The sequence below is a fragment of the Schistosoma haematobium genome, chromosome ZW (genome assembly GCF_000699445.3).
Source record: "Schistosoma haematobium chromosome ZW, whole genome shotgun sequence".
In the NCBI taxonomy this organism is placed as follows: Eukaryota; Metazoa; Platyhelminthes; class Trematoda; order Strigeidida; family Schistosomatidae; genus Schistosoma; species Schistosoma haematobium.
In genome coordinates, this window is record NC_067195.1 from 16,179,347 (window position 1) to 16,194,204 (window position 14,858).

General features: G+C 38.8%; 2 protein-coding genes across 3 annotated transcripts; one reads left to right on the forward strand and one right to left on the reverse strand.

Moving 5' to 3' along the window:
- The first annotated feature begins 85 nt into the window (after nucleotides 1–85).
- On the forward strand, nucleotides 86–4,220 carry MS3_00001092 (uncharacterized protein). Its single transcript, XM_051208600.1, has one exon. The coding sequence runs from the start codon at nucleotides 3,235–3,237 to the stop codon at nucleotides 4,111–4,113; it is 879 nt and encodes a 292-aa protein (XP_051070537.1). The 5' UTR covers nucleotides 86–3,234; the 3' UTR covers nucleotides 4,114–4,220.
- Nucleotides 4,221–4,517: 297 nt separating this feature from the next.
- On the reverse strand, nucleotides 4,518–14,616 carry PIP4P2_1 (Type 2 phosphatidylinositol 4,5-bisphosphate 4-phosphatase; the record flags this gene model as incomplete). 2 transcript variants are annotated; one of them, XM_035732566.2, is made up of 6 exons in its annotated part: nucleotides 14,247–14,616; nucleotides 14,091–14,188; nucleotides 13,889–14,055; nucleotides 13,725–13,856; nucleotides 8,836–9,226; nucleotides 6,795–6,889 (listed from the first exon to the last, which is right to left on the reverse strand). In XM_035732566.2, the coding sequence occupies exons 2-6, from the start codon at nucleotides 14,119–14,121 to the stop codon at nucleotides 6,795–6,797; spliced, it is 816 nt and encodes a 271-aa protein (XP_035587090.1). In that variant the 5' UTR covers nucleotides 14,122–14,188; nucleotides 14,247–14,616. The 2 variants fall into 2 exon arrangements, with proteins under 2 accessions (XP_051070538.1, XP_035587090.1); XM_051210537.1 differs by having other exon boundaries at nucleotides 4,518–6,889; nucleotides 8,836–13,856.
- Between the last annotated feature and the right edge of the window lie 242 nt (nucleotides 14,617–14,858).

Genomic DNA, 14,858 nt, shown 5'->3' on the forward strand with positions numbered 1-14,858 from the left:
CTTATAAGCGGGACTTTTCGCGAAGCCGCAAGCGGCTTTACTTGCCATTTTCATGGCGTCATGAATTTCATTTATGTAGTTTTGAGTTCCATTTACACAGTTTAAAAACCAGCCAGCTGCTCAGAAAAACAAGAATATATCAGTATTACAATACGAAACCTAAAAGCTGAAAATGTAACACCGTTAAACAAACGAACACTCATTTCACCAATAATCTACGTTACCCACAAATACCGTGGTATGGCTGAGAGTGATGGTGGCCCTCCGTCTCGAAATGCTCTCACACGGCCATGCGTATACAGCCTCTGCCGGGGAAGTCCTACTCGCTGCCTTCTCGTGGCGGGGGTGTTGTTTACGAAAATAAGAGGACGAAAAGCGAATGTCCAGCAAATAAATCGAGTTGATAGATACGGGGGTCCACCTAGGGGATTTGGAAAACCCTGATTTCAAACCAATGGGCTACGGGATCGGTCAAATGAAAGTGTTCGTTTGTTTAACGGTGTTACATTTTCAGCTTATAGGTTTCGTATTGTAATACTGATATATTCTTGTCGTTCTGAGCAGCTGTGTAGTTTATAAACTGTATAAATGGAACTCAAAATTACATAAATGAACCTATATTTGTTAGTGTCGGATTAGCCTATGGTTGAAGAACCTACGATCTTGGTAGTATATGGTAATATGCGTAATAGTAACTGGGGTGACTTGGTACATTTTATCAAAACCCTTCATAATAGCGTTTGAATTCAAATCTAATCTGTTGCCTCATCAGCTTGAAAAATAACTACTCATTTCTCGACATTAGGGACAGGAATGTTATTGTCTAAATATAGTAATAAATTCACTCGCCAGATTTTAACTTACAAGAATGAATTCTCATGATGCTTCCAAGACTTCGAAACGTATAGATTGGTTTAACTTCCTAACCGCACTCATTTCTTGATATTAAGGAAATTTATCATGGTATTTAGATACAGTCAATATGCATGGTATTTGATGGAACGCTTCAAAGTTGGCATTGATTGGATTTTACTCATTGTTCACGGAGATCAATTTTCAGTGAAATCATGAACCTGTCTAGTTTAGACTGTAAAACCTGTAGGGACTGGATGGTTGCTTTGTCCTAGTAAGGAACTCATCTGCGACTCAACAAGCAGGAATCGAGCATACGACATTCAGTTTTTCACGCAAACGCTCGACCTCCAAAGCACTCAGTCATCATCCAACGGTGTTAAGTGCCTCTAGGTTCTCAATGAGATTCAGCAATCTCCACAACTTTTCACTGATAGTCTCCCGTCCAAAAAATATCACATGTCAATATTCTTTATTTGGATCGACTAACATATAAATAACCGTTTTCATGTATGACGTCTAAGTCCATATCATGACTTAAACAAATTTAGAATCAATATAATGACTCCTGGGTTATAACTCAAATAAGCGATGAGACTACTAGCTAACATAATTCCTTATAGAAGTTGGTTATTTCTCGGAACCTAGCTAGGGGAACGATTATTAGCGTAACCACCGTAACTCCAAAATGAAACAGCATTTCTTAATACTTTCAGTCTCCAGTCATAAAGGTTTGTGGTGCACTTAGCATAAATTGCACAGCACAAAACAGTCAAATTCCATTGGTCTCTGTATTGTGGTTTCCCACGATTATAAGATGCAACCTATTAAGCCTATGGAGAAATAATATTTTTGAATTCGTCCACATCACTATAAACGAGCTATTTGAGATAAATAGTATTAGATAAGTATTGCTTCGGTATGAACCCTGCACTAGCATGATCAACTTCTGACAACTGACGTAAAATAGTTAATGTCTATGACAAGATACTGGGGTGGATGTATATGATAATTTTCTTATCAATATACCATTCACTTTCGACCTAATGGACTAAAAAATTATGGTTACAACCCAAAGAACGGATCGCTAAGAGGTATTAGATCATCGTTTCATTAGTAAGCTGGACGAACTGATTACCATTTTCACAAACGTAAATCCATATCGTATCTTCTTCACAAATTTGACGAAAGTAATAAAACGATCGCTTTATTAAGAATTCGAATTCTTAATGTAGGTATTTACCTAACTTTATTGTCCCCAGATTATTTTGTAATCCCATCATTTGACAATTTGATCGATAAATAATGACACCAGTCGAACTACCTTATGTTGAAATAAAATAATTACTTAGTCATCAATAGTAAGATTACAGTCAATTCAATACTTGCGATATAATGAAACTCATCAAAAGTGAGTAAACCAAGCTGAATAATTATTAGAGGTAGTTGAATACCTAGGATCTGATTTCTAGTTTATTTCACTGAATAGAATAAAGTTATTACTTTTAGTAAATAATGTTTTCCCAAGGGTAACATTGAATACAGTCTATTATGCAATGGATAATTAAGCAAGACTAGGGAAGAAAATTATCCGGCACTCAAATAATTCATATTCACTGGTGGATGACCTTAATTTCCGACCAGCATAAAACCTCTATAACCATCTAAAGGCTAGTTTTACTGAATACGAGACATAAATCCTTTCTCGGTTTACATGTATATTATTAACTTTCCACAGAATGTTCAGTTTATTTGACAGTTCATCATCTGTGTGTGGGTTGTGATACTGCCCGGGTGCCCAGACCGAAGCAGGTGGTTTTCTTAGGGGGCCACACCCCGAGCCTTTGACCTAAAAGTCTACCCCACAAGGCAGTGGAGTATCGTAAGGAGATGCAGTCCCATGGTAGCCGGTGACCGAAAATTGGTTCATATGCCATTTCTTCCCGCAGGATACTGGAGCCCATATGCACCATTGATTTGGTTTGGGATCCAGTTAAAGCGCCGGACATTCGCTTTTCGTCCTCTCATTTTCCTAAACAACACCCCCTCCACAAGAAGGCAGTGAGTAGGAATTCCCTGGCAGAGGCTGTGTACGCGTGGCCGTGTGAGAGTATTTCAAGAGGGAGGGCGAACCCACCCCGCTCTCGGCCATATCAGGGCATTCGGGGACCAACTCTCGATATTTATGGAAACTACTTTTCTTGCTTCGACTAACAATCAAATTCTTCTTCTTCTTATTATTATTATTTACTACGTCGTTATTCATCCTCTTTTATTCCTACTCTATCTATACTTGTTTTTTCGACTTATACAGCAGCTTGTCTATGGTGGAAATTCGACTCTACCTAAACGTTCTCGAGTCACTGTCCGGTTGAAAATTGTATGTTACCACCGAATATGAGTAGTGAAGCAGTTTTTCTGAAACCACGTGCGCCATTCAAACTGGCTGACTTCAACGTTCGCACACTTATGCAGGTTGGACAACAGATAGGGCTGGCTATGTCTTTAGAAAGTCTTAATATCGATGTTTTCTGTCTATCCGAGACCCGTATTCAAGACTCTAGTGAAGTACTACAAATTCGCTCTCCATCTGTCGCTTCAAAAAGCTTGTTTTACGTGCGCTTATCCGGGGACCCTGTGGCATCTTCGTCTGGTCTTGCAGGCGTTGGTGTCGCACTAAGCGCTAGAGCTGAGGCAGCACTAGTCGATTGGATCCCCATTAACAGTCGGTTATGTGCTGTTAGATTAGAAAGTTCCATCAAAGTGAGAAGAAATCGGCGTGAGAAACGATGTCTTTTCGTCATCTCCGCCTATGCCCCGACAGATTGCAGCCCGGATGCAATCAAGGATGAATTCTACCATCAGTTGACTGTTTTTCTCCAGAAAGTTCGTTTGACAGATATTGTAATACTAGCCGGAGACTTGAATGCTCAGGTCGGGCGTCTAGGCACAGAAGAGAGTCGTTTAGGTGGCCGATGGAAACTTGTTGGTCGCAGGATAGATAACGGGGACCGTCTACTGCAACGGTGCACAGACCACAACCTGTTTCTGGCTAGCACTAACTTTCGGCACAGTCATCGCCGATATGCCACCTGGCGTCCTCCGTCTGCATCTCAAGCCTGGGCTCAGATTGATCACATCAAGATCAGCTACCGCTGGCGTGGTTGTGTACAAGACTGCCGCTACTTTTGGAGTACCTATCTGGACTCTGACCATGCCTTGGTCTGCGCCAATCTTACCATACTTTTCACTGGCCAATGAAGTGACTGCCACCAAAGGATTGATGTCAGCAACTAAATATTGAACCGAGCTAGCTTCTAGGCTAACTACCATTCCACCGAAAAGTTTAGATAAGCATTCGTTTCAACTTCATGACGCCATGAAAATGGCAAGTAAAGCCGCTTGCGGCTTCGCGAAAAGTCCCGCTTATAAGGACTGGGTTTCTGCAGGCTCCTTACAACTCATCGAAGCCCGTCGGTCTACTCCGGGTGACCGTGGGTTTGACCATAAACGAAGGATTTTACGTAATGAAATCGGCCGAAGCTTGCGTAAGGGCCGAGAAGCCTGGTGGTCGAAGCGTGCTAATGAACTGGAAGCAGCAGCTGCATCTGGTAACCACCGGAAGCTCTTCCAACACACCCAAGCCATTGGCAGCAAGAAGTCTGGTGTGAGCGAAACAGTCTATGAGGATGACGGGATGCCAATCACTAACATCCATCGACGTCTTGGACGATAGGCAGAATTCTTCGAAGGGCAGTTCAACTGGCCTGCTGCTCTGGCAACATCGGTCAGACTGTCTTGCCCTCCATGGCCGGTGACGACTGGTCCACCAACGTCATAGAATGAGTCGATAGTTGTCCCTATCTTTAAAAAGGGTTCACGTCGTTCCTGTAACAACTATCGGAGGATAAGTCTACTTCCAATTGCGTCCAAGCTATTGGCTTCTGTCATACTTCGTAGGTTGTTCAAAACCCGAGAAAGATTGACTCGCAAGGAGCAGGCTGGTTTTCGTTCCGGTCGAGGATGTATTCATCATATCTTCAACCTCCGCCAAATGTTTGAACACCGCCATACTTATCAAAAGCCAACAATCGTAGTGTTTCTTGACATCAGGGCTGCCTTCGATTCGTTGGACAGGACTGTTCTCTGGGATTGTCTATTGAAGAAGGGTGTGCCTGAGAAGTTTATTAACATCCTAAAAGCCCTATATACAAACACTTCAGGCAGAGTGAGGGCATACAACCACCTCTCTCCATTGTTCCATTCGAGCAGTGGGGTTAGGCACGGTTGCCCAATCTCGCCAGTCCTCTTCAACTTTGCCATCGATGACATTCTGGAAACAACGCTGATGGATGTAAGTAATGGCGGTGTGGATCTGTTGCCTGGAGAAAGACTTCTCGACCTTGAGTATGCGGACGATATTGTCTTACTGTGAGATAATGCCCAAGTCATGTAATCCGCACTTAATCAGTTGGCAATCAGTGTCCGTAGGTACGGTATGTGCTTTGCACCTTCGAAGTGCAAAGTACTTCTACAAGACTGGCAGGATTCTAATCCTGTACTCACCCTGGATGGTGAGCTGATAGAAGTAGTCGAGAAGTTCGTGTATCTAGGTAGCTGCATAAGTGCTGGTGGGGGTGTGAGTGATGAGACTAATTCACGTATAGTGAAAGCCAGAGCGGCTTATGCCAATCTGGGTCATCTCTGGCGCCTTAGTGATGTTAGTCTGGTTGTAAAAGGTCGGATCTACAACACGTCGGTGAGAGCAGTTTTGCTCTATGCTTGTGAAACCTGGTCTCTCCGAGTTAAGGACGTTAGACGACTCTCTGTGTTCGATCATCGCTGTCTCCGAAGGATTGCTGACATTCAGTGGCAACACCATGTCAGTAATGCAGAGGTTCGGCATCGTGTGTTCGGGAACAGAAACGATAATGCAATTGGTGTCACCATCTTGAAACATCGACTTCGGTGGCTTGGACATGTTCTCCGAATGTCGTTCCAGAGAATTCCACATCGTGCATTATTTGCGGACATCGGGACTGGTTGGAAGAAGCGGAGAGATGGTCAGTGTATGACATGGTGTCGTGGAATGAAATAATAATATCAATAACAACAATAATGAATCACTCAACGTATATACATCCACGACCTAGGATCATGAAAATAAATCCTATAACGAAGCTGATTTTCTCTCATAACTGATTCTTCAAGCCTATAATGTAACAGCCATATAGTACACGATTAGTAATTAAATAACAAAAATTAAATCACAAAATATAAAGTCACCGATTGTAAAATAAATGGAGTAGCAAATAAAATCGTACATATAACAAACAGCTGATTTTGATAAGTATAATTGTTAATTAGGAGAAAAGAAATGATTATTTAACGATGACCGGGGCTGTGTAGAATACACATATAAGAGGCTACAACATGATACAATTGTTATACACATGAGTAATGGACAATATGTAAAACATGATCCACAATCGGTTGGTTGTGCATTAATTTCAGTGTAGAAATAAACATTTACATGCGTGTAATTCACAGCGTATTCCTGTATAAGATGGATAATCATATTCAGATAATGGTTATGGAATTTATAACATTACCTTTACTGTAAATGAAAATTATGATGACTGCAACGCACGTGAGTGTATATAATTCACATGTTTCTTTATAACACAAATAAGATGTTAACAATATGCATGTTTATCGATGATACAATTTTGAAATTACTAATTACACAATGATCAGTCCAATGTAAAAATAAATCAATATGATCCTGGTGATCAGTTCCGTTTTCGAGGGATCAGCAATTAGCTTATCGAAATTGACAACCCATCAAAAATTAGCAATATGATAATAAAAAACATGACAATTAGAAGTAAGGATTGTTCTGAGATGTGACGATTTTTATGATTCCCATGATAAATATTTAACTAGATTTGTAAAGTAGGTACTTCGACTGAACTGACTGGCATGATCATGAAAACTACTGCACGCGACAACAGAACTAGAGCGACCAGATAAAGAACTGTTCAAATAGAAATAAGAGATGGAGTTGCCAATGTTGTTATTGTAATTAGAGGGAAATAACCCAATAAAATATGAGAATAAAGGATTAATTGTTGCTGCCAATCTGTGTAAATGGTGCAAAGCTTTCGGTAGAAAAACTACACTCTAAACAGCTTGAACCATTCAGTTCAAACAAAATACTTTTGACAGATGCGGAACTCAACTGAATTCTTTCCCAATTATGTGGTCCATTAGCATTTCACCGAGAAAAGTTATGATGTCTTAACATCCTAACGCAACAGAAAATTCCAGTGGAAGAAATCTATTTTATACGAGTAGGGTATATCTTGCAATTGCCAATAAGTTTATGAAGAAACGAGTAGAATGTGGAATAGAAGATAAAGAATCATACGGTCAGTAAGGTAATATAAAATCATCACGAGGTATACAAAACAACACATTCCGAATAAAAGGCAGTCAGTTGCTAAGGGTAGACGTGTCTGTTTGAGCGTTCACATAACGAAGATGGCTTTTTTGTCTTCATAGGTATATCCAACTGATTAATAAAAATACATGGAAAAGGTAAATCTCCACTTAGTAACCCATATCTAACATTTTATTCTACGAATTCACACTTTTCGAGCCACATACTCTATTCCCAATGACTTCTTACTATCACTTTATTTAAAGGCACCCTATGCATATGCACCGCGCTTCATCATCCGATTTGTGTGAGGGTTGGAATACTTCCCGGGTGACCAAATCGAAGCAGGTGGTTTTCTTAGGGGGGCGAGCCCGGAGCCTTCAACCTAAAGGTCTGATCCATAAGGTAGTGGAGCGGCGTCTGAAGATGCAGTCCCATGATAGCCGATGACCAATAATTGGCTCATACACCATTTGTTCCCTCAGGATCCTGGAGCCCATGTGCACCATTGGTTTGAAATCAGGGTTTTCTAACTCCCCTAGGTGGACCCTCCGTATCTATGAACTCGGTTTATTTGCTGGACATTTGCTTTTCGTCCTCCCAAATTCGTAAACAACACCCTCGTCGCAAGAAGGCAGTGAGGAGGATTTCCTTGGCAATGGTTGTATGCACGTAGCCATGTGAGAGCATTTCGAGAGGGAGAGCTGACTCCCGTCACCCTCGGTCGTATCAGGGCATTTGGAGGATCTTACTATCACTTGATATTCATCTCGCTGTGCTGATGTGGTGTAACAACTTAGACTAATGCACATATGTGCTAAGTTCCACATTGTTTATAGCTAACGGGCTGGTAGAAAACCACAACAAGATCACTACGTGTCAGGCCACTGAGCTATATATTTTTTACGAACAAACCAGGAGAGTTATGGATAATTAATAAACCCTATTGGGGTACACCTTATTCCACATATTCATTCCCTAAACCAAAAACCTCACCACCTTTCGCACTCATTCCCAGAGTTGGTAGAGCTAAAGTATCTGTAGGTCATATCACCAAGTTACAAAGATAAATGCTTCGAAATGATAACATTTACTGACTCGTCCCTATATATACAAACATTCTCTTAGCTTCAATATCACTTAAAGTGATGCAACTTCGCTTTATTCGCAAGTGGCTGTTCATGATTCCATAGAAAAGTGGATGAAACAGTTTTCTTATTCGTTTAACATGGCTAGTATAAATTAAGAAATCGCTAATATGATTAATTTAAAGATGTGAACTGCAATGAATGATTAGTGGCAGAGTAAGCATCCATCACAATATATACTGAGTACTAATATGTGCAGTAATGATAATCTGTTATTTGTTGCGAAAAAAATATAACAATGTATGTAGGTAATTTCCCTATCACTCAATATTTACCATAATAAAAAGCTTCAGAAGAAAGACCAACCTTAGTGCTGATCAGTGATCTGAACTGTTATAATGACATGCAAGTTATGAAAAGATGAATACCAAATAACCAAGATTATCGACTTACTCGACCAAAGGAAGTACAAAGCATTGTTTCCTATGGCAGCTTCAGCTGTCCCTGCAGTTACACTAATAGCTATGATAATAGCAACGATAGCAAGTACACCATAACCTATCCAGTGTGCACGAGCATAGGCTGGGCCAACAGATGTAACTTTATGACAATGTGGACATCTTGCTGTTATAAGTCCTGCGGCATTGGAAGCGTTCCTGCCAGATAGAAGTGCGGTAAATGCATTCATACGTCCAAACGAATGAGATTCGGGTGATGGTATGGAAAATGGTGAATTACAATTACCGCAGGACAGGCGTAGACTTTGAGGAGTACCAAACGTTCCATGTGTAGCTGGACCCTGCAAAAACCTATTGCTACTACCCATAAAGCCCACACCATCTTCCTATTATAAAACCAAAAACAAGGTGGAAAATAAATGTATAATCATACGAATAATCGACACGAACAAAAGTAAAGAATGGCTACATATACTAGAAATTATGATGCCTGTGTGAAACAAAACTAGTTAGTGTAAGCGCAGCAACCTGTAACAGCTTAATAGGATTCGTTTGCTTATACACATATATAAAATAAGCGGTGTTTAAGTAAGTAAAGTACTTGGGTTTTAAATGAGTCACAGTATGGAGTATCGTCCTATCTATTTCAGCCCGAGTTATTAGACAGTAGTCTCCACAGAAATGTGCTTCGAAGCCGAGTGCACAAACTTTTACATGTATACATCCAGTTCGTTACTTACAAACTAACATCAATACATTTTATCTCCAAACGAAAAACTAAGATAATATGCATTAACACACATATCTAGTAGTTGTGGTTAACACTAATTCTGAAAATGATTCATAGTTAATCAACATGCAAGTAAAGTGTTTGTCACTACTGATTGTTTGAATAACAATTGTGTCTAATATAACTATACAACTATAACCATGTGTACATACAAGAACATACTTAAACTGAAAAGTATAATTAAATTGATCTGGTCTTGACCAATTACTATATTTCAATTACCCTATCTATAATATATATTTTTACATCCTTATGAAACAAAATATGATAAATTAAACTTTTCGCATGAGGTAAGAGGTGAGAAAATACTATTCTGAATTTACAATGTGGTAAAAATTCACAATAACTGGATCAAAGCAGTGTATATTTTAACTATTTCATTCAATACAAAAACATAAACTTATAGCTAACTAAAAATAACCATTTAACCTTATCACTGACTATTCTGTGATTCTAGTCTATTTTAAAAAAAGGATGAGAAAACGATGGTCAATATCTATAGATTTTCAGGTCATCTGTCGTTAGTTGTATTTTATATTTTGAACGACAGAAGCCCTATAAGTATAACGTGAATTCTGAACAGTATTTCCTATCCTCGATGGTATATATTGGGCATAGTACAACTACCAACCTACGTGAAACACGAATAATTTTCTGCAGGTTTACGCAGATTACATGTCATTCTTGACAACAATAATTGTCAGTCTTAATGTGCTACCTGACATAATTAATTTTGAAACCAAAAAAACTAAAGTGTAATTAGCTGAAGATAAACTGGACGTGCATACACATTGATTTCGATCATGCTTAAGCATGCCGCTGTCATAACTAACGAATTAATCATTATAAATGAAGTGAAATAGGCTGAATAACTGAACCAAACTTTACAAACAAGTAGTAAATACAGCTGCATTTAATGTTAAGAATCAGGAACGTAAAAATGTGGCGTGAAATACAACACAACAATTTATTGAACTCAGCTGCCACGCCGTGTATAGTTCTGAAATGGGGTTCATAAGGTGAAGAGAGAGTTTAAGCAAAGCACGACTTTTAAAAGGTCAACTTCCCATCAAACAGAGCTACGTTATCTGTACACTTGAAGTTGAAAAACGATTCTCCAAGCGGGAGATCAATGATTGAGTCAGCGGTTGAGAGAATAACTTGTAAGTATATCTACGACTAGATGAAAATTTGGGAATTAGGCAGCTATTATGGATACTAGTGTGATTATTTAAGTTGACAGTTATTCCGAAGTTTCGATTCGGCCATTTTCAAGAATGCAGTCTTTCCCGACAAACAATGTCATCGTCAACACAGTTGGGTGTCAGTAATTATGCCTTAGTTTTGAAACCTGATGACAGTTGATCTTTGATTGAAACCCAATACTTTTATGACTTTTATTTTTTAATTTTGAACAACGGTCGGATGATTACAAAGGTCAAAATCTGGGAATCACATTACTCAAACTGATTCCCCTGTAGTGATCACAGCAGTTAGGACAACCGATGGTCAATATTAATCAATTGGAAATATGTTTAGCCCCTAAACTTCGAAGAAAAGCCCAGTCAATCTATATAGAAAAACTTGCAATACTTCCAACCAACATTTCCATTCACTGTGTAGATCGCCTTTTTCGGTTTGAGAACAAACGTCAATGATGGGGAGACATGATGATTAGCTTAGTGAACTCAGAGAAAGCCATATGAAGACGACATCCAATACATGGTTACCCAGAACCTACTGAATTGACATGTTATGTTGACATGCGACGATATATCACAACAGAAGACAGCGAAAACTAAAAGATTGTTCTTTAAAAGTACTTTAGTGAAATAAAAAGGGACAAAAACAATGTTAACTAGTATGCAGTAACGATACATGAAAAAATAAACGAAAACCTAGATTATGGTTACTTGGGATCGACCATACACCAAGTAGTTAGAATGAGTAATAAAAATATGAATGGCTTTCTCCCTGCCTTGACATGATGGTACTGTGTTTACCGCTGTTTTCACAGGAGACTATATATGATAACGAGCTAAAACATGATCAAAATTGCCTCTTTACGTTAGCTATTGTTTAAAAAGTTTTTTACTTGGTTTATTTGACACTTTCAACGTAGGTTAGAAAGGTTTCCACAATTCTTATTGCAAGTAAATAGCTGGTCAACTCATTACTGGATTCTATAGAAAAGCTTTATGTAGAATCTACTCACATGCTGGTTTGAGATGAGATGTTAGCCATCAAGTAGTCATCTGCCTAGTTAGCCGCCATTTTCACTCACGTTTGGTGATAGTGCTGATCAAGATTATGCGCCTGTATGAAACTAGGACAAACATTTTGATGTTTCCATTGATTTAACACGGATACTTGATCTCTCAACACACAAGCCTTGTGATATAACATAATAAATAAACAACCACTAGGTAATTAAGTCTTAACAAAAGCTAGAATCATTGTAAAGAAGACCAAGATTATAGATTGCTTCCTTAAAAAATAAACTGTAACACTAAGTTCCTGTGTGACTTGTGTTTCGCAAATTAATGTTAGTCAAGAAATTAATCGCTAGCCTGCCGCTACCAGACGCTACATTTGAGCAAGCATGACACATATGCGCACCACATAAAATCACCCTCTTAAGTCTCTGTAACCAGGTGCAGTTCGGACAAAAGGTAGGCTTTATTACGGCTCTGGACAGTTATGCAGGTGACATCTACAACACCTTATAGATCTCCACCACAGATTTCAAGTCCACCTTCCACCTATTCATTGAAAAAGCATGCTTAACTTGTGCCCACCCGCCTTGAGGTTTGAGAATAATTAAACACCAAAGTCGAAGTATCGATAAACAAGTAAATATTAGCTAGGTACTTTACATGTTGCTACATTAGGTGGCCCAATCAGAGCGAGAAAACGGCTGATATTAGAGATCATCACGATAACTTTTTACGCCCCAACGGGTTATTTCTTTCAATAGTAATTGACAAACTATCCCAACAATAGTTGTTTGACAAGTATTGTGGCGCTAGCTGGTGACCATGATGGATATTTGGGATGTTTCGACCCACAAAATAGCCATGTGAATGATCAATAGAAACATATTAGTTATGGGTCAGTGATAATGATTTAACGACGTTAGGAAGATACAGTCGCTTTTAATCTGCTAGATGCTGAACTTAAAACAATCTTATAATGTCTCTTTATATAACAAACTTATTTCTTGTCAAATTAGATCGTCCACATTATTATTTTCTACTCTTATTGATACTGTTAATAACTCTACTGCTCTGGGGAGTTTTAATATTTTTAATTCAGTTAAATAACGTGTTGTGGTAACATGGGCCAATCATCCAATGTTTTAAGCCCTACGTTGAGAATGACTAAGCTCGACCCTAAGACTTGAAAAACTGACATTCTAACTAACCATATAATAAGCGAGTTTGTTCCACTTGAAGCGACTGTTAGGTTTTGCAAAGCATCATGCAGCTCCTTACAACATTTCGACAACTATCAGCATAAAATACAATACCACGAAGATAATTGTATGAGAAAATAGTAAAAACATTAACAGGAATGAAAAACTGATTTTCAAAAGGGAGAAATAAGAACAAAAATTGGGAAGTAACATCAATTTTTTGAGCACTATATTCCCTACGCATAGTTTTTATCTTCACCAGTACTATTAATATTTCAAATACTTCGCTGAATTCTAGTTGTTTTGATAGTGTGGCAACTTATGCTATTACTACGTTGTTGATAACTACATCAAGGACCCTACTTTCAGAAATATAAGGGTGCAGATGAGTCTCGCCATAGCAGTCCGATGGTAAGGATACCGGGTAAACTGACGTTACTTGACGTACACACAATTATCTATTTGAGGATTGATCTGAATCCTACTAAACATTTACCCGCACATAACTAGTACTGCGGTACAACGTCATCGCTGGTAATCGTTATTATAACAGTGCCAAACCGCTCAACATAAAACACTTCTACTACAATGGAGTTTACACTGACACCAACAATAAGCAAATTTAGCTCTATTAGATGTGCAATTCAAGAAAACTAAGTAGGGAAGAGGTGTAACCTACTTCACGAATAACAATAACTTTCTGACATTCCGGGCGAGGACAACCAACTTTGCTTGTAGATTCATTGCATACAAGTAAGCAATTGCAAGGGCATCTAACATACTGTTTCCCAGTTGGTGGACCTTTGATAGGCTAGAAAAGACATTAGATGAGGAAGTAAGTACCGTCGCCTCAGAACAGTGTGAACATCGAACCACCATTTGCTTTTCACGAGGAGTGAACGTAATAACTTGCCTGCATACTTGGCAGTTCACTGTGGCTTGGGAATCTCCATCATTGGTAACTGCTCGCTCAATGACTGGTTTGATGACGGAGCGTCCAACATGGGTATCTATTTGTTAAAAGTTTTGTTTGAATGACAGTTACCGGCAGATACTAGAGGAGTATTTTCATCCATTCTGTAGTAAAGCAATCAGTGTTCTACCGGCAACTAAAGGTGATATTGGGTGCGAAACTACAGTCAACTGCAAAAAATGGAAGTAAACAAATATAAACTAAATTAAAGTACTAGAAACCACTTACCTTTAGATTTCAAAATGGCTTCGAGCCTAAACTAGTAACCCGCACAATCGTATAGGAGGCAGTATTTTCAATTTAGGCTGAGTTGAGATGTGTCTGTTCAATATTTGCAATACACATAAACTATTTAAAGTCAAACTAGCAACCAGAAAAAGGAAGTTAGGAATGGAGTTGAATTTTCATGTCCAATTGGTCTTCAAATTATTCAGTCCATTTTGCACAGCTTCTCTAATTGAAAGGATTTTAATATCAACAGGAACGTCTATTTCGAGCCTGTCTGTTTTTTCGTATTTTTATCTAGTTTGTTTGTGATGAGATTATATAGACCAACTGATCCATTTTCTGATATTACGGTGTGGTTCCAGGTCTTTGGTATTACCCAATATAGGATGTCTAACCACTTGGCTGTGTTTACACTGTGTATAACAGTTAGTTACTGGTCAATGTTCTTAGAACACCGGGGTTGCTAAAACCAGCAACTTTCACATCAACAGGCAGAAAACTGGTTTGTTACAATATGAAGGGTTATAAGAATTAGTAAATGATGAAGTTTATGCAAACAACATGAATCAGCTGGATGGGCTGATGGTAGTTCTAGTGATAATATTGACAGCG